Source organism: Bison bison, unplaced genomic scaffold (genome assembly GCF_000754665.1).
Source record: "Bison bison bison isolate TAMUID 2011002044 unplaced genomic scaffold, Bison_UMD1.0 scf7180017864516, whole genome shotgun sequence".
Classification (NCBI taxonomy): domain Eukaryota; kingdom Metazoa; phylum Chordata; class Mammalia; order Artiodactyla; family Bovidae; genus Bison; species Bison bison.
This window is the reverse complement of record NW_011495069.1, coordinates 10,175,029-10,192,651: the sequence shown is the minus strand read 5'-3', so window position 1 is coordinate 10,192,651 and position 17,623 is coordinate 10,175,029. Positions and strand designations below refer to the sequence as shown.

Below are 17,623 nucleotides of genomic sequence, written 5' to 3'. Positions count from 1 at the left end.
TTTCAGTTTCTAGAATTAAATGAGAGAGGGAGAAGGATTTGGGTTTTTGAAAATACTTGTCAGCAGAGAAGGAACCATTATGTAGAAATCAAATGAACTTCTGTTCTATGTAATGGACGATAAGAACCTTGGATCTAACTGAGATTCCCTTCATTTTTGTCAAAGTGATTAATGATTAGTATAATCTACAAATTGCTATGAATTATTTTCAGAGACTGTGAACAGTGGCAATAGGCAATATCCATGATAAGCTCATTCGCAGATGGTTTGTGTTACTGTTGGGCATGAATTGACCCCACATCTGATCTCTATCAGTGTTCCCTTTGGGGGTAAGACACTCAGAAAACCCAGCTAGAAGAAAAAAAAAAAAAAAAGAAAACCCAGCTAGACATAAAGTTAGTTGGTTCACCCTTAGTCCTTATTCACAATAGAGCAACCTCCCTTATAATAGATAGTGGAGGATGTTCTGGAACAATTTAGGAATCTGGTACAAGCTCTATGTGTTGTAGCTCTGTCTATAATATGGACTGAAATACTGCGAATGAAAAGGATTCTGCTACCTGTCAAACTTGAGTTGAATATTTACAGTATTTATCCCGAATGAAATCATGAAGATTAAGCCTCATGACAGTATCTATTCTAGATGAAATCATGAAGGTCAAGAGGGCAGTAGATGTGAAAGTCCCTTTACTTGATGGTTTATCAGAGCGTTACATCAGTTCCTCAGGTCTGTCTCTGCATTACCAAACTTAAAGCTGTATTACAAAGCTGAAAAAAATAATAGTATAAAAGCATGCTTGTATCTTTCTGCTGCTGATTATATATAGCAGTAGCAACAGTTACTGGATACTTTTTCCAAATCTGTCTTCCTGCAGGTCATCCTTATGACTTTTTACTCAGAATAGGGTAAGCATCCAGAGAATGAATAAGCTGAAGAAGTATAATGTGGCTTCCTAGACATGGATCTTGCATTTTAACTTCACCTTTGAGCATAGATGAGAGCTTAAGAAGTTGCTTCATTTATGGTTTTAAAACAGTGATGGTGATGGTAAAGATCAATCGGTACTGGGAATTCCCTGGCGGTCCATTGGTTAGGATTCCACACTTTGGCTGCTAAGGGCCCAGGTTTGATACCTGGTTGGGAAACTAAGATCCCACACACCACACAGCACAGCCAAAAATAGAGATCAGTTGGTACTTACCTTCAGCTCTTTTCTATACTGCCTTCATTCTAGATTCTTTTACTGTCTCTAAAAGTCTCTATAAACTCATTATTAGAAGAGTGAGGTATTTCTACTGTGTAGTCTTTTTAAATTTCTGATGTCCAAGCTTTATTCTGTTCCTTAGTTTGAAAGACTATACACTGAGACATGAAATTTCTCCCTTTAATTTTTGGAATGTTCTAACTTTTTACCTGGTGGTATCTTTCTTTCAGTTATGACATGCACCGATTACATCCCTCGCTCATCCAATGATTATACCTCACAAATGTATTCTGCAAAGTAAGTTGAATAATTGTTTCAAAAATCTGTATGCTTTTTCTCTAGATTCATTGCAAAATGTAACTTGATATTTAAGCTATTAAGTTGACATTTATTTTCACCTCTCTTGTTCTCTCTGGCCCTACTCCAGTTTTTTTATTCCATGTAAATATAGTCTAGGTATCATCCTTTTAAAAAGTTAATGATTGTCTGAAATAGATCACTGTTACCCAGGAGCTTTCTCAAAGTGAATAGGCACTGAAAGTGTAAAATACCATTAATGATGAAAATATATCACTGCTTAACCTCTCATTATTCTCTCTTTGCTCCGCTTTAAAAGAGAGATCAATTAAAAAAACTAAAGCCAGCCTCAGACTGGGACTTCTGGGCCTAATCTGTGTTCGTCTTACGGCTTTAGAAGCTTATTCTTTTAGAAGTGTACTCAAGTAGAAAGTAGGCTGAGGTTAGACAGGTTTAGTGAGTTTAAATCACTGAGAGGCAATATTTTGGGCCTCATGAGATAAGATCAGCATTTAAGATCCACTAAGCTAATCATCTCCAAGATGAGTAGGTGCAGAACAGTGTGTATATCAAGCTACCAATTGCACATTGATAAAGGTTGAGCCTGCATATATAGATGCGTACAAGCGTGCTTTATTAACCTAGGATAAATTCTTACGTACTTACATAGGCAAGTTACATAAAGAAATTGGTGACAGAGGTGAGTAATATGTCTGGGTCTCTTGTAAAAGAAAACTTTCCTTTTTGTGCCCATTTGTATTAAGTGCCTTTTGAATTTTGCATCAGTTTAAAAAAAATAAGCTGATTGAAAAATCATCTCAATGAATTCTACAAATTCTAATCTAGTATTATCATTAACATTAATAACATCCTTGGGCCAGTCATTTTCTGTGTTTTTCTTCTGTGAAATGACTGAACCTGTTCTCTGAGGTCGTTATGAAGGTGATGAAATAATTTGAGCTATAAAGACACTAAATAAAAAAGATTTTATGATCTTTATCATATCTGGAGATTAATCCATTTGAAGTTACTAAGATTTTAAATCATTCCCACATGATTTGATTAACAGCTACAGCCTAAGCTATTTTCTGGTCTCAGGACTGGCTAAAAAGACTAGAAATTTTCAAATTCAGTCTTTTAGAGTCTACTGAGATGTGAATATAGCAAATTCCAAATTCATTCATTTATTCAAAAAAGTATTGTATACCTGTTGCACTCAGGACACCTTGTTAGCTTTCTACCTTAATGTAGACCTCCTTACCCAGAGAAGGCAATGGCACCCCACTCCAGTACTCTTGCCGGAAAATCCCATGGACGGAGGAGCCTGGTAGGCTGCAGTCCATGGAGTTGCTGTGAGTCAGACACGACTGAGCGACTTCACTTTGACTTTACACTTTCACACATTGGAGAAGGAAATGGCAAGCCACTCCAGTGTTCTTACCTGGAGAATCCCAGGGATGGGGGAGCCTGGTGGGCTGCCATCTATGGGTTCACACAGAGTCGGACACGACTGAAGCGACTTAGCAGCAGCAGTAGCAGACCGCCTTACCACTTATCTAAACCATTGCATTTTTTAACTGTCTCTGTTTCAAGTCCCCTTCCCCCATCCATTTTACAAAGAAATATCAAGCTAATGTTTATTAAAGAACAGCTTTGATCTTGTCATCCTTTTCTCAACAATTTCAGTGACTCCGCATTGTTTCAGATTTGTCTGAACACTTTTAGCCTGGTTCAAGGTCTTTGCTGTCTGTCTTATACTTTCCCTTAGTATAATCTCTGCTCCTTGTTGGCTGAAGCCCTGTCTGTACCCTTGGCAGAGGCTTTCTCTTTTTCTAGAACACCTTTTCTCTCTTTCATTTTTGCACATTCTGTCTGCTCACAGATCACTTCTTTATGGCCTTCCTTCATTTTCTTCTCTCCAAAAACTGCAAAAAAAAAAAAAATTTCCCCTCTGAAACTACCTCCCCCCATTATTTTATTGTTATGACCTACATGGTACATATGACACTTACTTTCTTACTTTATAAGTACAGGATAACTCACTAAATAAAATAACTCATATCTAAAAATTCAGTGCATAAAATGTGGCGCCATCTTATTCCATGGATGAAATGAGCAGGTCAGTTAGCTGGTTTAAAATCCCGGAAGTGTCACTGTTGAATTCATCTCTAGCTAAACCAACTAGTGGCAGTATACTCTGGCTTAAATCTCAGCGGGGCAAGTCAGTGTCCTGTCTAGGACTTCCCGGATTTTATTAGTCACTTGACTCTTGATTTTATAGGCTCGATCTAGGGCCATTGGGCCACACTCCTGATCCTGGTTTTCTAATATGGTGGTTGCCTGCTTTTTCTCTGAAGGTCTCACCCTCTTTTCCAAGTTCCACTTTCACTCTCAAAACTTTAGTTTGGCCTGGAGGGCTCCATGGGGAATGGAGTCAGTTGCCAATCTGTTCTATCCAGTTGTGTGTCCTTCCAGGATTTTATTCTGTATTTAGACATAAGGGCAAAAATGAGCTTAGTCAGTACCTGTGTCTCACACAGGGCCTTGCACGTAGCACACCACAAGTGTGTGTGGTGTGATTGGACCTTTGGAGGATGTTTGAAACTGTTGATTTTTCTATAAAATTGTTTGTTAGGTAGATGATAAGTAGACCTGAAAAGGAAAAAATAATTCTGCTTTCTGACCATAGTAAGAGGCATTTTATGTGACAGGTTAGTCTACTCATTATTGATTCTTTGCTGTTAGTGATATTAGCTGTTTTTTGTTTTTCTTATGTGAAATTTTTTGTTTTCTTGAACTTTTCTAGACCTTACGCACATATCCTCTCAGTTCCTGTTTCGGAAACTGCTTACCCTGGGCAGACTCAGTACCAGACTTTGCAGCAGTCTCAACCCTATGCTGTCTACCCTCAGGCAACCCAGACGTACGGACTACCTCCTTTCGGTAAGGCATCCTGTTGTAAGCAGTTTCTAAGAATATTGATTTTATCCCACAGAAATTTCCATCTTTCCCCCAAAAGCAAGCATGGCTAATCAGGAAGCTGAGAGAAAGCAAGTTGTTCTTGACAGCATCTGCTTGTTACAGGTGTGATAGAAGTTGGGTGTGCTTTTCCACAGTGTATTTGATGCCTGTAATATAAAATCATAACTTTTCAGTACTCACTTATTTATCTGCCATAATTTAGATATTTCCAAGGTGCTAAGTCTTGACTGGAAAAGTTGGAATCTTCATGTTTTTGGAAACTGTTTGAAGTATTGCTATTGATTTGACTTACTTCGTGGAAAACATGGTACCATGACAAATATATTTTGAGGTGGCTAATTTCTTACTAAAACTAAGTAATCTACATATCCAGGTAGAATATACCTTATAGTTCTCTCTCTCTCTGTCAGTTTCTCCCCTTCCTTCTTATCCCATACCACAAAGTGATCAGTTGTTGCTCTGCTGAACCGAAAAGTCATCTTAGAGGGGAAAATCCCTGATTTTGTACAGCCTTATCTTGTGCATAGAGAGTTTTGTTCTTTGGTTTTAGGTATCTTGGACTGAACTATAAATTAGAATGATTTCCTAGAAGTCAGTTTGAGGTTCTTTGAGCACTTAATATCTGCTGATTTTTCAGTGTGTGTACTGATATGTTCAGTGTGGTTTAGTGCTGCTTTGCTAGAACTGATGTCAGGAAATTGAAAGAATACTGTATTTTTTAAAAAATGTTCAGTATGTTAATAAAAGTATAACTTGGTAGCCTTTATTGCAACTAGCTGGGAATTAGAAAATCTTTCTAACAGATTGCCACAGATTCTGGGTGTTGCTTGCTTTTGGTTTTGACATTCCTACTTTTCCTGGCCTATTTGGCTACTCTTTTATGGTAGTTACAACTTTCTTACTTTGAGACTTGTTAGCATTCCTTGGCTCTTGATAACTACTAGAAACAAAAATGGGAGATATGTTTAATGGTAGTGGTAGCTGATAACTTCATGAAAGAAAAGAAACAGAAATGCTCGTTTTCCTGTTTGTACACCCACGCCTCAGTGCCTGTCAGTGTCAGCAAGGATACTAAAACCTTATGTTGCTGATATATTTAACCAGCCAAGACTGGGCAGTCCTTTCAGATGCAGAACTCTCTGTGAATATGTTTGTGTTTATTTCTTTTTGTATATATTAAAGCTAATTTACCAGCAGCTGGCTAATATCAATAGGCTAGCGAGTATAAAGCATTTCATGTTGTTTTTTTTTCACTCTCTGTTTTGATTTAAATTCTTTATTGGAAAGCCAAAAGCCCTTTATGACATTGTTGAACAACTGTTTATTCCTGCTGTTCAGTGTTGGGTAAAATTCTGGTTATGTCTCTAAACTCCGATTATGGAATACATAGCACAGTGCCATGTGCATGTAGGTCCTAGATATTATGGTATCTTCTGTAATCACTGCGTTTCCTTCATATTAAGGAAAGAAAATTTTGTAAAGTAGATCCCTGTTAAAAACTTGAAGGAGACAGTATTTTATAAAGAAATATTGGTTATAATAGGCTTTTATTAATCTGTTTCTATTTAATAATTGGGATGAAGGAAACTTGTTTCTTAAATTCTTATCAGTAGTTCAGAGAGACCTGTTCATTAGCTTAATTTGCCTTTGAATGATAGGTATGGCATATCCTCAAATTTCATAAAGGAAATTTCAAAGAAATACTTGTAATACTTTTTATGTGTATGTGTGTGATAACTTTAAGTGACTGTATTTTTAAAAGATATTTTCTTATGTTTTACCACGTGGCTTTTTTTGTTTTATATCACTCAGATATAAAGCACTCCATTTCTTCCTGTATAGCAGAGGGCATTATATCCAATATCTTAGAATAACTTGTGGAGGTGGTGGAATTGCTAAGTTGTGTCCAGCTCTCACTACCCTATGGTCTGTAGCCTGCCGGGCTCCTCCGTGCGTGGGATTTCCCAGGCAAGAATACTAGAGTGGGTTACCATTTCTTCTCCAGGGGATCTTTCCAGCCCAGGGGTTGAACCCAGGTCTCCTGCATTGCAGGCAGATTCTTTACTGACTGAGCCACCAGGGAAGCAAAAAAACTGAATCACTATGCTATACACTTGAAACTAGCATATATAGTAAATCAGCTACCCTTCAGTTAAAAAAAAAACAAAAAAACTCCATTCCTTTTCTTGTGAAAAAGGGAAGTGCAAGTTGCTCAGTTATGTCTGACTCTTTGCGACCCCGTGGACTGTACAGTAGATGGAATTCTCCAGGCCAGAACACTGGAGTGGGTAGTCTTTTCCTTCTCCAGGGGATTTTCCCAACCCGGGGCTCGAACCCAGATCTCCCGCATTGCAGGCGGATTCTTTGCCATCTGAGCCACAAGGGAAGCCCAAGAATACTGGGGAGTGGGTAGCCTATCCTTTCTCCAGTGGATCTTCCTGACCCAGGAATCAAACCAGGGTCTACTGCATTGCAGGTGGATTCTTTACCAACTGAGCTATCAGGGAAGACCTTATTCTTGTGAAGGTTTCAGTAATTTTATCCTCTTACCTTTAGCACTAACACTCAATTAGCTAGTCTGTTTTTTATTTCAGATGTAAACAGAGCTTTAGAAAATCTTATTGTAATAATATGACTTTATATTAATATATTTATGCAATAATAATAATAATCAGTTCAGTCACTCAGTTGTGTCCAACCCTTTGTGACCCCATGGACTACAGCACACCAGGCCTTCCTGTCCATCACCAACTCCCAGAGTTTACTCAAACTCATGTCCATTGAGTCAGTGATGGTATCCAACCATCTCATCCTCTGTCGTCCCCTTCTCCCAGCATCAGGGTCTTTTCCAGTGAGTCAGTTCTTCTCATCACATGGCCAAAGTATTGGAGTTTCAGCTTCAGCATCAGTCCTTCCAATGAATATTCAGGACTGATTTCCTTTAGGATGGACTGGTTGGATCTCCTTGCAGTCCAAGGGACTCTGAAGAGTCTTCTCCAACACCACACACAGTTCAAAAGCATCAATTCTTCGGCACTCAGCTTTCTTTATGGTCCATCTCTCATACATGACTACTGGAAGAACCATAGCTTTGATTAGACGGACCTTGTTGGCAAAGTAATGTCTCTGCTTTTGAATATGCTATCTAGGTTGGTCATAACTTTCCTTCCAAGGAGCAAGCGTCTTTTAATTTCATGGCTGCAATCACCATCTGCCGTGATTTTGGAGCCCAAAAAAATAAAGTCTGACACTGTTTCCACTGTTTCCCCATCTATTTCCTGTGAAGTGGTGGGACCAGATGCCATGATCTTAGTAAGTTATTAAATAAGCAGGGTGACAATATACAGCCTTGATGTACTCCTTTCCCTATTTGGAACCAGTCTGTTGTTCCATGTCCAGTTCTAACTGTTGCTTCTTGACCTGCATACAGATTTCTCAGGAGGCAGGTCAGGTGGTCTGGTATTCCCGTCTCTTGGAGAATTCTCCACAGTTTGTTGTGATCCACACAGTCAAAGGCTTTGGCATAGTCAGTAAAGCAGAAGTAGATGTTTTTCTGGCTCTCTTGCTTTTTCAGTGATCGAGTAGATGTTGGCAATTTGATCTCTGGTTCCTCTGCCTTTTCTAAAACCAGCTTGAACATCTGGAAATTCACATACTGTAGAAGCTTGGCTTGGAGAATTTTGAACATTACTTTGCTAGTGTGTGAGATGAGTGCAATTGTGTGGTGGTTTGAGCTTTCTTTGGCATTGCCGTTGAAATAATAACGAGTGCTTACTGCGCCAAGCAATATGCTGAGAATAAGTACTTCACACTTTACATTATTTTCTTATTTAATCCAAACCAACAGTCATAAAAAGTAAGTGGTAGCATTATCCCTGGTTATAGATGAGGAAACACATTTAGAAGGATTAAGTGACTAACCTGTAAATGCCTTGGATTAGAATTGCACCCCAATCTGTTTAAATCCAGAAGTGCTCATAAATTTAGGTCTGTATGAAAAAATTAATAATAGAGTTGAGAAGAAATTTAAGTTTCCTCCTTTTAAAGAAGTGAGAAAAGACAAGGAAATCTAGGAAGCCCATATTATGATAGATATTTAAAAGTAAAGGAATAGTGGTCATCTTTTCACAGCTATATAGAAATGATGAGATGGCAGAATAAGGATTTGAGGTTTAACTTCCAGTAATCTGATTGAATATGTGTGAGGGAAAGGGTACTTATTTGTTTTTAGGAGCTCACAAAAGATTGGCTTAACCTCCATTGTTCTGCCTTCTTTTAAAAGAGGTTTAATATGAGATGGAGACTTGACAGTAGTATTAAGAGTCTGAAGGATGTTCATGTCATTTCCCTCAGTAATCCCTTCTAGGGATTTATCCTAGGAAATTAATTACAGATAACCACAAAAAATTACTGCCAAGATACTCATCACAGCATTATTTACAATAGCAAAAGATTGGAAACAACCGACTTATTGAATGGAAAGATGTGTGTTAAATTGCAGTGGATTCATAGAATGGAAAACTGTGTAGCCATTATAAACCATATTCTTAAAGAATACTTAGTTGTTGAGGTCCTTTAATGGACCGGAACCTGGTGGTCCGGAGTCCATCGGTTTACTTTAAGAAAGTAAAGGAGAGAGAAAGAGGCTGATATTCCTTGGTTTATGCAGAAAACCAATAAAGCTCCTGACACGGGGCTTGCGCTGTTCACGAAGGCACCTGGCGCCCTCTCGATGGGGGGAGGCACAGAGCGCCTTCTCGAGAGGGTCTTAGAAGCCCGGGCAGGAAAGTGAACACAGCAGGCTTCTGCGCTCCAGATATAGCCTGAGAGAGAGAGCGAGAGTGAGAGAGAGAGAGAGAGAGAAGACACAGGGACCCAAGCTCTGATGGAGCAAGGGTGTTTTATTCAATATTGTGTGAGTATTTATACTGTCTTACAAGGTAGCTATTTTCAGCAGAGATAAAATCAAAACTTACAAGTTATCAAGGAAACATGAGGTCATCCATATGAAAGAGAGAGGGTTGTAAATAATCACTTTTACCGTATGGTTCATAAAAAGGAAGAGGGTCGTAAATAGTTACTTATCACCGTGTATGGAAAAGCTACATTTTTTCCATATGTATAGAAAAACTTTATTTTTTGGGGCTCCAAAATCACGGCAGATGGTGATTGCAGCCATGAAATTAAAAACTGCATGCATTCCTAATTCCTGAATATTCAGAAATTAATAAGGGACAGAGGATTCATGACAGATCCAAACAGCACACAGGAAGCCTCCTGTTAAATGCTTCCTGACACTTAGTGTCTTGAAAACATAGCTCATTATTAATTTAAAAAAGCAGTATATAAAACTGAAAATACAATATACTAAGTAGTTTTTTAAAATACTACATAAAGAATAACTTGGAAGAAAAACTGAATGTTAACAGAACGGGCAGTACAGGTCTGATCTCAGTTACTGAAGAAGCATGCACAGTTCCACTGTGCACCGGTTTCAGTTAACACAGACCCGTGCAAAAAGTGAGAACTGCCTGTATTTTTTTCTATATGATGATACTGTGCAGTATTTTTCTTTTCACTTTCTGTAGTTTCCCAATTTTCTGTGATATACATCTACTTATTTTATTATTAACAAAGTACTCAGATTACTTAGTATTTATAATAGCTCATCCTAGTGAGCTATTAAATCAACCAGATATTTTTTCATATATTTTTTTCCTAGCATGTACATGTACTTCAGTTTTTAACCGAACTAATCTTCTCTAACTTGGAGAAGGAAACCGCAGCCCATTCCAGTATTCTTGACTGGGAAATCCAATGGACAGAGGAGCCTGGTGGTCTATAGTCCATCGGGTTGCAAAGAGTCGAACATAACTTAGCAACTGAGCTTGCACAGTCTTCTCTAAAGGTCCACTGCTCTGATATACGTTACTGCAGAGTGAGGTGCTCAGATTAGTTTGGTTAGTAACTAACCCATAGGGAAGTATTTGGGCTGAGAAACATGGGTAGAGTTAGTGATGAGACCCCACTGTGGGGCAGCAGGAGCATAGCACTCAGAGACAAAAATTCCTTTACCTTTTTTTGATCAGCTATTGCTCTACATCAGGCTCTTAAATGCTTAAATGACTTGAGAAAGTCTGAACTTATGGGCAACAGTGGAATAGGAGTCAGGAAGCCAGGATTTTATTTCTTTGATTGTTGGCAGTAGTGATCTGCAGTCAGACTGGTCATGCTACTTGTTACTTGAAATTCTAAGAAGAGCACTTTTAAAGGAAGGGCTTAAAGAGTAGGGCTGCAGTGATGCCGGATGGAGAAGGCAATGGCACCCCATTCCAGTACTCTTGCCTGGAATATCTCACGGACAGAGGAGCCTGGTGGGCTGCAGTCCATGGGGTCGCTAAACGTCGGACACGACTGAGCAACTTCACTTTGACTTTTCACTTTCATGCATTGGAGAAGGAAATGGCAACCCACTCCAGTGGGCTGGAGAATCCCAGGGACAGAGGAGCCTGGTAGGAGGCCGTCTATGGGGTCGCACAGAGTTGGACACGACTGAAGCGACTTAGCAGCAGCAGTGATGCCAGAAGCAGTGTCCATGTTGTCTTTTATTCCTTTATTCTTTATAAAACAGTATTAAATATTCTTCATGTTTATACTTCATTTTTCTGGCCCAGAACATTCAAAACTAGCTATTTCCTCTAACTTGTCTTGGACATTTTGCTCTAATTTTTGACTTTATAAGAAAGACCAATTTATAGAAATTATACATTTTGAAACTTTTTAAGAATACATACTAAATAATGAGACTAGCAAAACCCTCTCAGTTAATATTATTCTTATTTTAGTACAGTGTAATAATAAACATATTCAGAAATCCAGCACCCCAGGTTCAGAACCTATTTAGAAAAAAAAAAAATTGATTACAATAAATTTGAACGTTATTGTGACACTGGAATGGCAAGTTGTTTCTAAAAACTGTGATAGTCAATCACCAAGAGTCTTAGCACTGATATTCAAATTTCACATCGTGAGTGTTTAAAAAACTACATTCTGAAATATTTTTTATTGTTAAATGTCAACCATAACAAGGACTTTAGCTGTGGCTTACCTGGACAAGACTTAAAATCATCATAAACTAAGTAAGGAGGGGGACAGCCCTTCTAATTCATGCTAAGATGTTGGTGTTTCTTAACCTCTTCAAATAAGTTACTTGATACATTTAATAGGTGAGAAAAGACTATGACTTTTTAATGCTTTAAGGGTTTGATAAATTAGGAGTTTGGGATTAACGTATACACACTACAATATATAAAATAGGTAAACAACAAGAACCTATACTGTATAGCACAGGAAACTGTACTTAATATTTTATAATAACCTATAATGGAAAAGCATTTGTGTGTGTATATGTATATATACATGTATATATGAATCACTTTGTCATACAGCAGAAACTAACACAACATTTTAACTGTACTTCAATTAAAAAAATAATAGTTTGAGACAAGGCAGTTACCATGTTCCATTGTCAACCTTTTAAGATTTTCACATCTCCTTTTACTGTTCTTACATTTATTTATCAACAGATTTTATAGATCTGAGTTACACTAAGATATCTGAATGCCCTGGTGAAGCAGAGGTCTTTACTATCAAAGCATTATATATTTATAAATTTCTTACCAGATTAAGCGTACGTGAAATAAGGTAATACTGAATTTGAAGCTGTGGCTGACCTTCATACTGATTTCCTACCTGGAATGTGTTTCATTGATGAATCTTCTTATTATCAGTTTCAACTATATTGATCCAGTAGCCATAACTATTCAGAGCACAGTGAGGTTTTTCATAGACTTTTGCATAGCCAAAATTATGACAGAAACAATTCATGCATAAAGGATATCCTGAGACTCTCATGTAGAAGCATGCTTTTCTTATGGTTTCCTAGTTTAGTGCAGATGAAAAAGGAGATACAGCCAGAAACAGAAGATTGTCAAGAAGTGACAGATCACAGAGGAAAGGCAAAGCGATACAAGAATCTTCAAATCATAGAACTGTAACTGAGTTCTCCTTAGTACTAAGCAGATGTTTTGACATATTGCAGTAGTCTCTGGGGATGTTTCTGTAATGTACATAGCACAGCACAGCACAGAAGAGCTCTTGGAAACAATAATTCTGGAAAAAGGTATGTTCCCCCTGCTAAGAAGATAGGAAAGGGTATGTATATATTTTTAAAAGATTACCACCTAGGAGCATTGTGATAAAAAAAAAAAAAAGTGAATAGCTGTGATATCTGTCAGTGTGAGGTGGATTTTTATGTTCTGACAGGGAGATGTGTCTCTCAGATATTACGTGGAAGAGCAAATTATGAACAGCAGGTAACATCCCATTTTTATTAAAAAGGAAAAACCAGATTGTAAACAGAAGAAATCTTAGTGGCTCTTATGCAAACTGAATAGTGGTTAACTTTGGATGATGGGGTTATATGTGACTTTATTTTTTCTAAAAAATTAGGAATTACATATTTCTGTTAATGTTTTCAATTTATGAAAGTAAGCAGGTATATCTTTCCTAATCAGAAGAAACAAAGGTAACAAAATAACCAGCTTAAGGAGGCAGAGAAGTATATAAACATTTTAGAAAAATCTGGTTCTTATTTAATGGGTAAGTGAATTTTAAACGTATGTGGAATATCTCCCACCTTGACAATGCACACAAATGATTTGAATGTCAGACACTCTTTACAACAATGCTTGGGTGTCAGTAGCTCTTTTTCTGACTCCTGATCAATTTCCCCCAACCATCGAGGTGAACTTATATATGTATATTACTATTGGGGTTTTTGACAGGATTTTAATTTCTATGGCCCCACTCCCAATTCTTTGAAATTGTATTTGCTTGTGGTATACTACAAGTGGGAGATTCAGTAATTTTCTCTTACAAGCAAATTTATTATTGTTTTAAGATTTAGATTTTAAACCTGCTGGCTGATATGCTCCTCAGTCCCAGTGTGTTGTTTGTAACTGGTCCAATTTATCTGATTCAGGTGCATTGTGGCCAGGTATGAAACCTGAAAGTGGTTTAATTCAGACTCCATCTCCAAGTCAACACAGTGTTCTTACCTGCACTACAGGGTTAACCACAAGCCAGCCAAGCCCAGCACATTATTCTTATCCCATTCAAGGTAAACAGGCATGGTTGTGTGTGTTTCATTTTTTTTAAATTATTACTGTTTTTTGTTTTTAATCTACCTGTATCTCCAAACATACTGGGTAATACAGGATATTTGCATTTGTGCATGCTTTTTGTGTTAGACAAACCAGAACTTAGGAGTGAGGTTCATAAGTAGTTTAAGCCTTTGTGAACTGCTTAATAGAATTGAAGATTCCTCTTTTGCATGTTGGTGTCCAGAAAACCTGTCTGATTTTGTTCTAGTCTGTCTTCCGTGACATCTTGTCCTGTAAATAAGCAGAAGACTGTAGGTTAGAGCTCTGCTGACTTCTTTTCTGTGCAGTGCAAATAGAATGGAACGTGAGATGAGTGCTCTGTAAGATGTGTGCTGCTTTTCTGCTGTGGTTTTTGTCATACCTCCTCCCCCATTTTGTACTTCTTGGTAAGCATTTATCTTGCCAAAAAATTCAGTCTTGTTTCTATTTTGTGATGAAATGCATAGCATTAAAGCTTGAACTCTAAACCTCTCTGCCTTCCCGAATTTTTCTTCTGAAAGGTTAGCATTAAGACAGGACTATTAGGAATGAAGACAAAGAAACTCGAAAGGCACTATGGAGTTAATTCCCTATCCTTTCAAGTCCAATGCAGGGAATTTGTCATTGCTCCAAATAGGGAATTAACGTCCATCAACTTGGCTTCTCATCTGCCTCCTTTCTCCCAGCTTTTAAATATTATTCTTTATAAAATGGTGGTGCTAGAGAGATGAAGTTAGGACAGCGACAGCTGGTCTGAGGTATTCTTAAGATACACACTTTGAGGATAAAAAATGTTTTTATTTAGATTATATTAAAATGTTTTGATTTTCAGTGTTAACTGTTTTCAATAAAATGATTAAGAACTACTTTTTCTTGGTCTGTTGGAAACAGAACTGGTTACGTTCCTAAGACCTTACTCTGAGCTACCTCTATCTCTTATTGCTTAGCAAGTCTCCTGTTTTCTTAATTATTTTACCGTGTCTCCTCTTTTCTTATTTTCCTTTCTTTTTTTTCCCCCCTTTCCCTCTTCTTTCTTTCTAAAATAGGAACAAGCCAGAAGGGAAAAACTTAAGAGCGTGACTTTATCTTCTTCTTCTAACCCTCTTCATTTTTATAAAGTGTTTCTCTAGGTTGGTAGGCTTTGGGGTCCAACTACAGGCAAGTCTAGTAGGCAAGTCCCTCCTAAACATTTATATGTCTGATAACTACACCTTGGTCATGAAAGAAAAGCAAGTTCTCTTCTGTTACATTAATAATCCTCTTCCAAGGTGTAGAACCACCACTCCTGTGTAGTTGTATCTTGAATTTGTGGAACCTGGTAGCTGAGCTTAACTTCTCCCTCCTTGTAAAACAAGAACCACCACCTTGTGGGGGTCTTTTAAGACCCATTGCTTTAAAAAAAAAAGTCACAAAGCCATTCTGTGGCTTACTTTGCCACTATCCTCATTTCTTTACCTTTTATGACATTTTCTCCCTTTAGATCAGTTAACCCGGTTTCCTCCATTGTGCTAATGATTATTGTTGGTGTTTATTAAGTTTGTATTGTATGTTTAGCATTGTTTTAGCAGCAGATAAGTGTTACTCGTGTAATCATAACACACCTATGAGGGAAGTACTGTCATTAATCTCATTTTACGGATTTGGCACATAAGACACAGTGGATAAGTCAAGGATATAAGCTGGGCAGTCTGGCCCCAGCACATGAGTGTAATGTGTATGATTTTCAGTATTGAAGTCTTGGTATCAATATCAGCTCCCCAAACTGAGAACCTATACTAGCAAGTATTTAAATTCATTTCCCTTCCCTTTTCTGGTTAATCTATTGGCCCTTTACATTCTTCATTAGAGCTTTGGCACAGGGTAGAAATTAAGGCAGAAATTAACCATCAAGTTGTCAATTTTTGCTATTTATTCCAGCGAAAAAGAAAAAGTTGGTAGAAAGAAGGTAGTAACAATTGGCTGAAATGAAATATGGATGTTTTGGCACATTTGAGTACCGGAATTCTCCACTATCAGGATCACTCTTCTCACCCCTACTTTTCATTTCCGTTAGCTCGGCTAATGAATGTTATTTAGCTCTCCAGGGCTTCGTCTCCCCCCATTTCCCACCCACTCCCGTGTAACTACCCAGTCACAGCATGGAATAAAAGGAAGGAGCATTGTACTGATCTTTTTTTTTTTTAAGTAATCAAAATGGCAGTGTCCCCTCATCCCCTCCAAAAGCTTTCAACAGTTGACTATAGCCCATCTTCCCTGGAGAAATTAGAGAAATTATAGCAAATTCCACTTCTGGCTTCATCAATTCTGATCAAAACCTTTTGTTTAGTTTCTCCTTCAATGCTCATGAAAACCCTTTGATTAAATAGATTTGGATTCTTTATATCAACCTTTTTCTAAAGTGTCTGTGACTATGTGGCCAAGTCTCTGGTTATTATCTTGAGTTGAAATGGTTAAAATAATTAAAATTCAAATAGTAAATTTAGTTTTAGAATTTTCAAAATGAATTTTAACCCAGCCTTGATGTTCAGTGAATGTCTTTGGGCTCGACTAGTGTTGGTGACACATAATAGTCTTCTGTTGACTAGATTTGTTTTGTATTTTAATAGACTCTATTTTTTATTGATGACAGATGATAGTTATATATCCCCTTTCCTACACGCAGTTTTCCTTATTAATGTCTCACATTAGATTGGAACATTTGTTATGATTAATGAACTAATATTGGTTCATTATTATTAATTAAATCATAGGTTTATTTAGATTGCCTTAGTTTTTACCTGATGTCCTTTTCCTATTCCAGGATCTCATCCAGGACACCACATTTCATTTGATTATCATGTTTTTTTAGGTTTCTCTTGACTGCAGTTTTTCACACTTCACTTGTTTTTGATAACCTTGACATACTATTATTCATAAATCCCATGAGTATTTATTGAGCATCACTTATTACAGACCAGGCATTTTGCTAGATGTTGGAGGTAATGAATAAAATAGCAAGAATCTGCCTTCATGGAGCTTACGAACTAGGAGGGGAGGCAGAGAACAAAGAAGTAAAGGGAGAAATAAATTTTGAAAAGTGCTCTGAAAGGGGAAAAGAACTGGCTGTTGTGATTGGGAAGACAAGAAAGGAGTTCGTTCTAATAGAGGAGTCAGAGTCTCTGTGGATGTAGACATGCTGAGTGGGAACCATCAAGCTGGAGGGCAAGAGGGACAGGCCAGGGAGAACAATCCAGGCAGTGAGAGCGACATTGCAGAGGTCCTCAAGTGAGAAAGAGGGTCTTGTTTTCACTAACTCGAAAGCTGGGGTGAGCAAGGGTGGTAGAGAGACATATATAAAATTAGTGAGGTGGGCAGGAACTAAATCTTGCACCAGCTTCTATGTGCCATTAACCCTTGGGTTACCCTCCAGCTGTGGGATAATGTCACATAACTGTGCCTCTCACAGTTCTGTAACCACAGCCTTCTCATTAAAGCTGTCTGTGTATCCTGACTGTTGCAGGTGGACCTTGAGTGGGGCATGGTTCTCAGAAGCTTATCGTCCTATGATTTCATAGTTTCATTGTCAAAACAAGAGTGGAAACTATCCAAAAACAGTTGGCCATCCCATTGGCACTTGGGGAGCTAATAGTCTTTAGATATATATATCAATAGGAGTTACCACTTGAGTTTTAAATGATCCTTGAAATTTATTCTTTAAGTCAGCAGTTGAATTTGTTGTTGTTGAGAGGTACATATATATTTCTGTGGGATGATCAGTGCTTTTTTTTTTTTTTTTTGAGGTGCCTGACTTTTTGTCATAGTGCAGGAGGTAGGGCATGTAGTGATTGTGTATATTTTAAGGTGAGTTTAGCTTGAGTTCACTGCTGGTTACAAGAACTAAATAAATATTGCTTAATAGTTATCTGACTTATACCACTAGAATTTAAATAACATGAG

At 37.7% G+C, this 17,623-nt stretch overlaps 1 protein-coding gene across 3 annotated transcripts in view; it reads left to right on the top strand.

Moving 5' to 3' along the window:
* Positions 1-17,623, top strand: part of EYA3 (EYA transcriptional coactivator and phosphatase 3) — a 94,881-nt gene that overhangs the window by 40,116 nt on the left and 37,142 nt on the right. For 2 of the 3 annotated variants that reach the window (XM_010830155.1, XM_010830156.1), the window contains 3 exons: positions 1,436-1,502; positions 4,309-4,445; positions 13,528-13,665. In XM_010830155.1, the coding sequence (XP_010828457.1) occupies positions 1,436-1,502; positions 4,309-4,445; positions 13,528-13,665 (342 nt within the window). The remainder of the gene's footprint in view (positions 1-1,435; positions 1,503-4,308; positions 4,446-13,527; positions 13,666-17,623) is intronic. The other variant, XM_010830157.1, reaches the window with a different exon arrangement.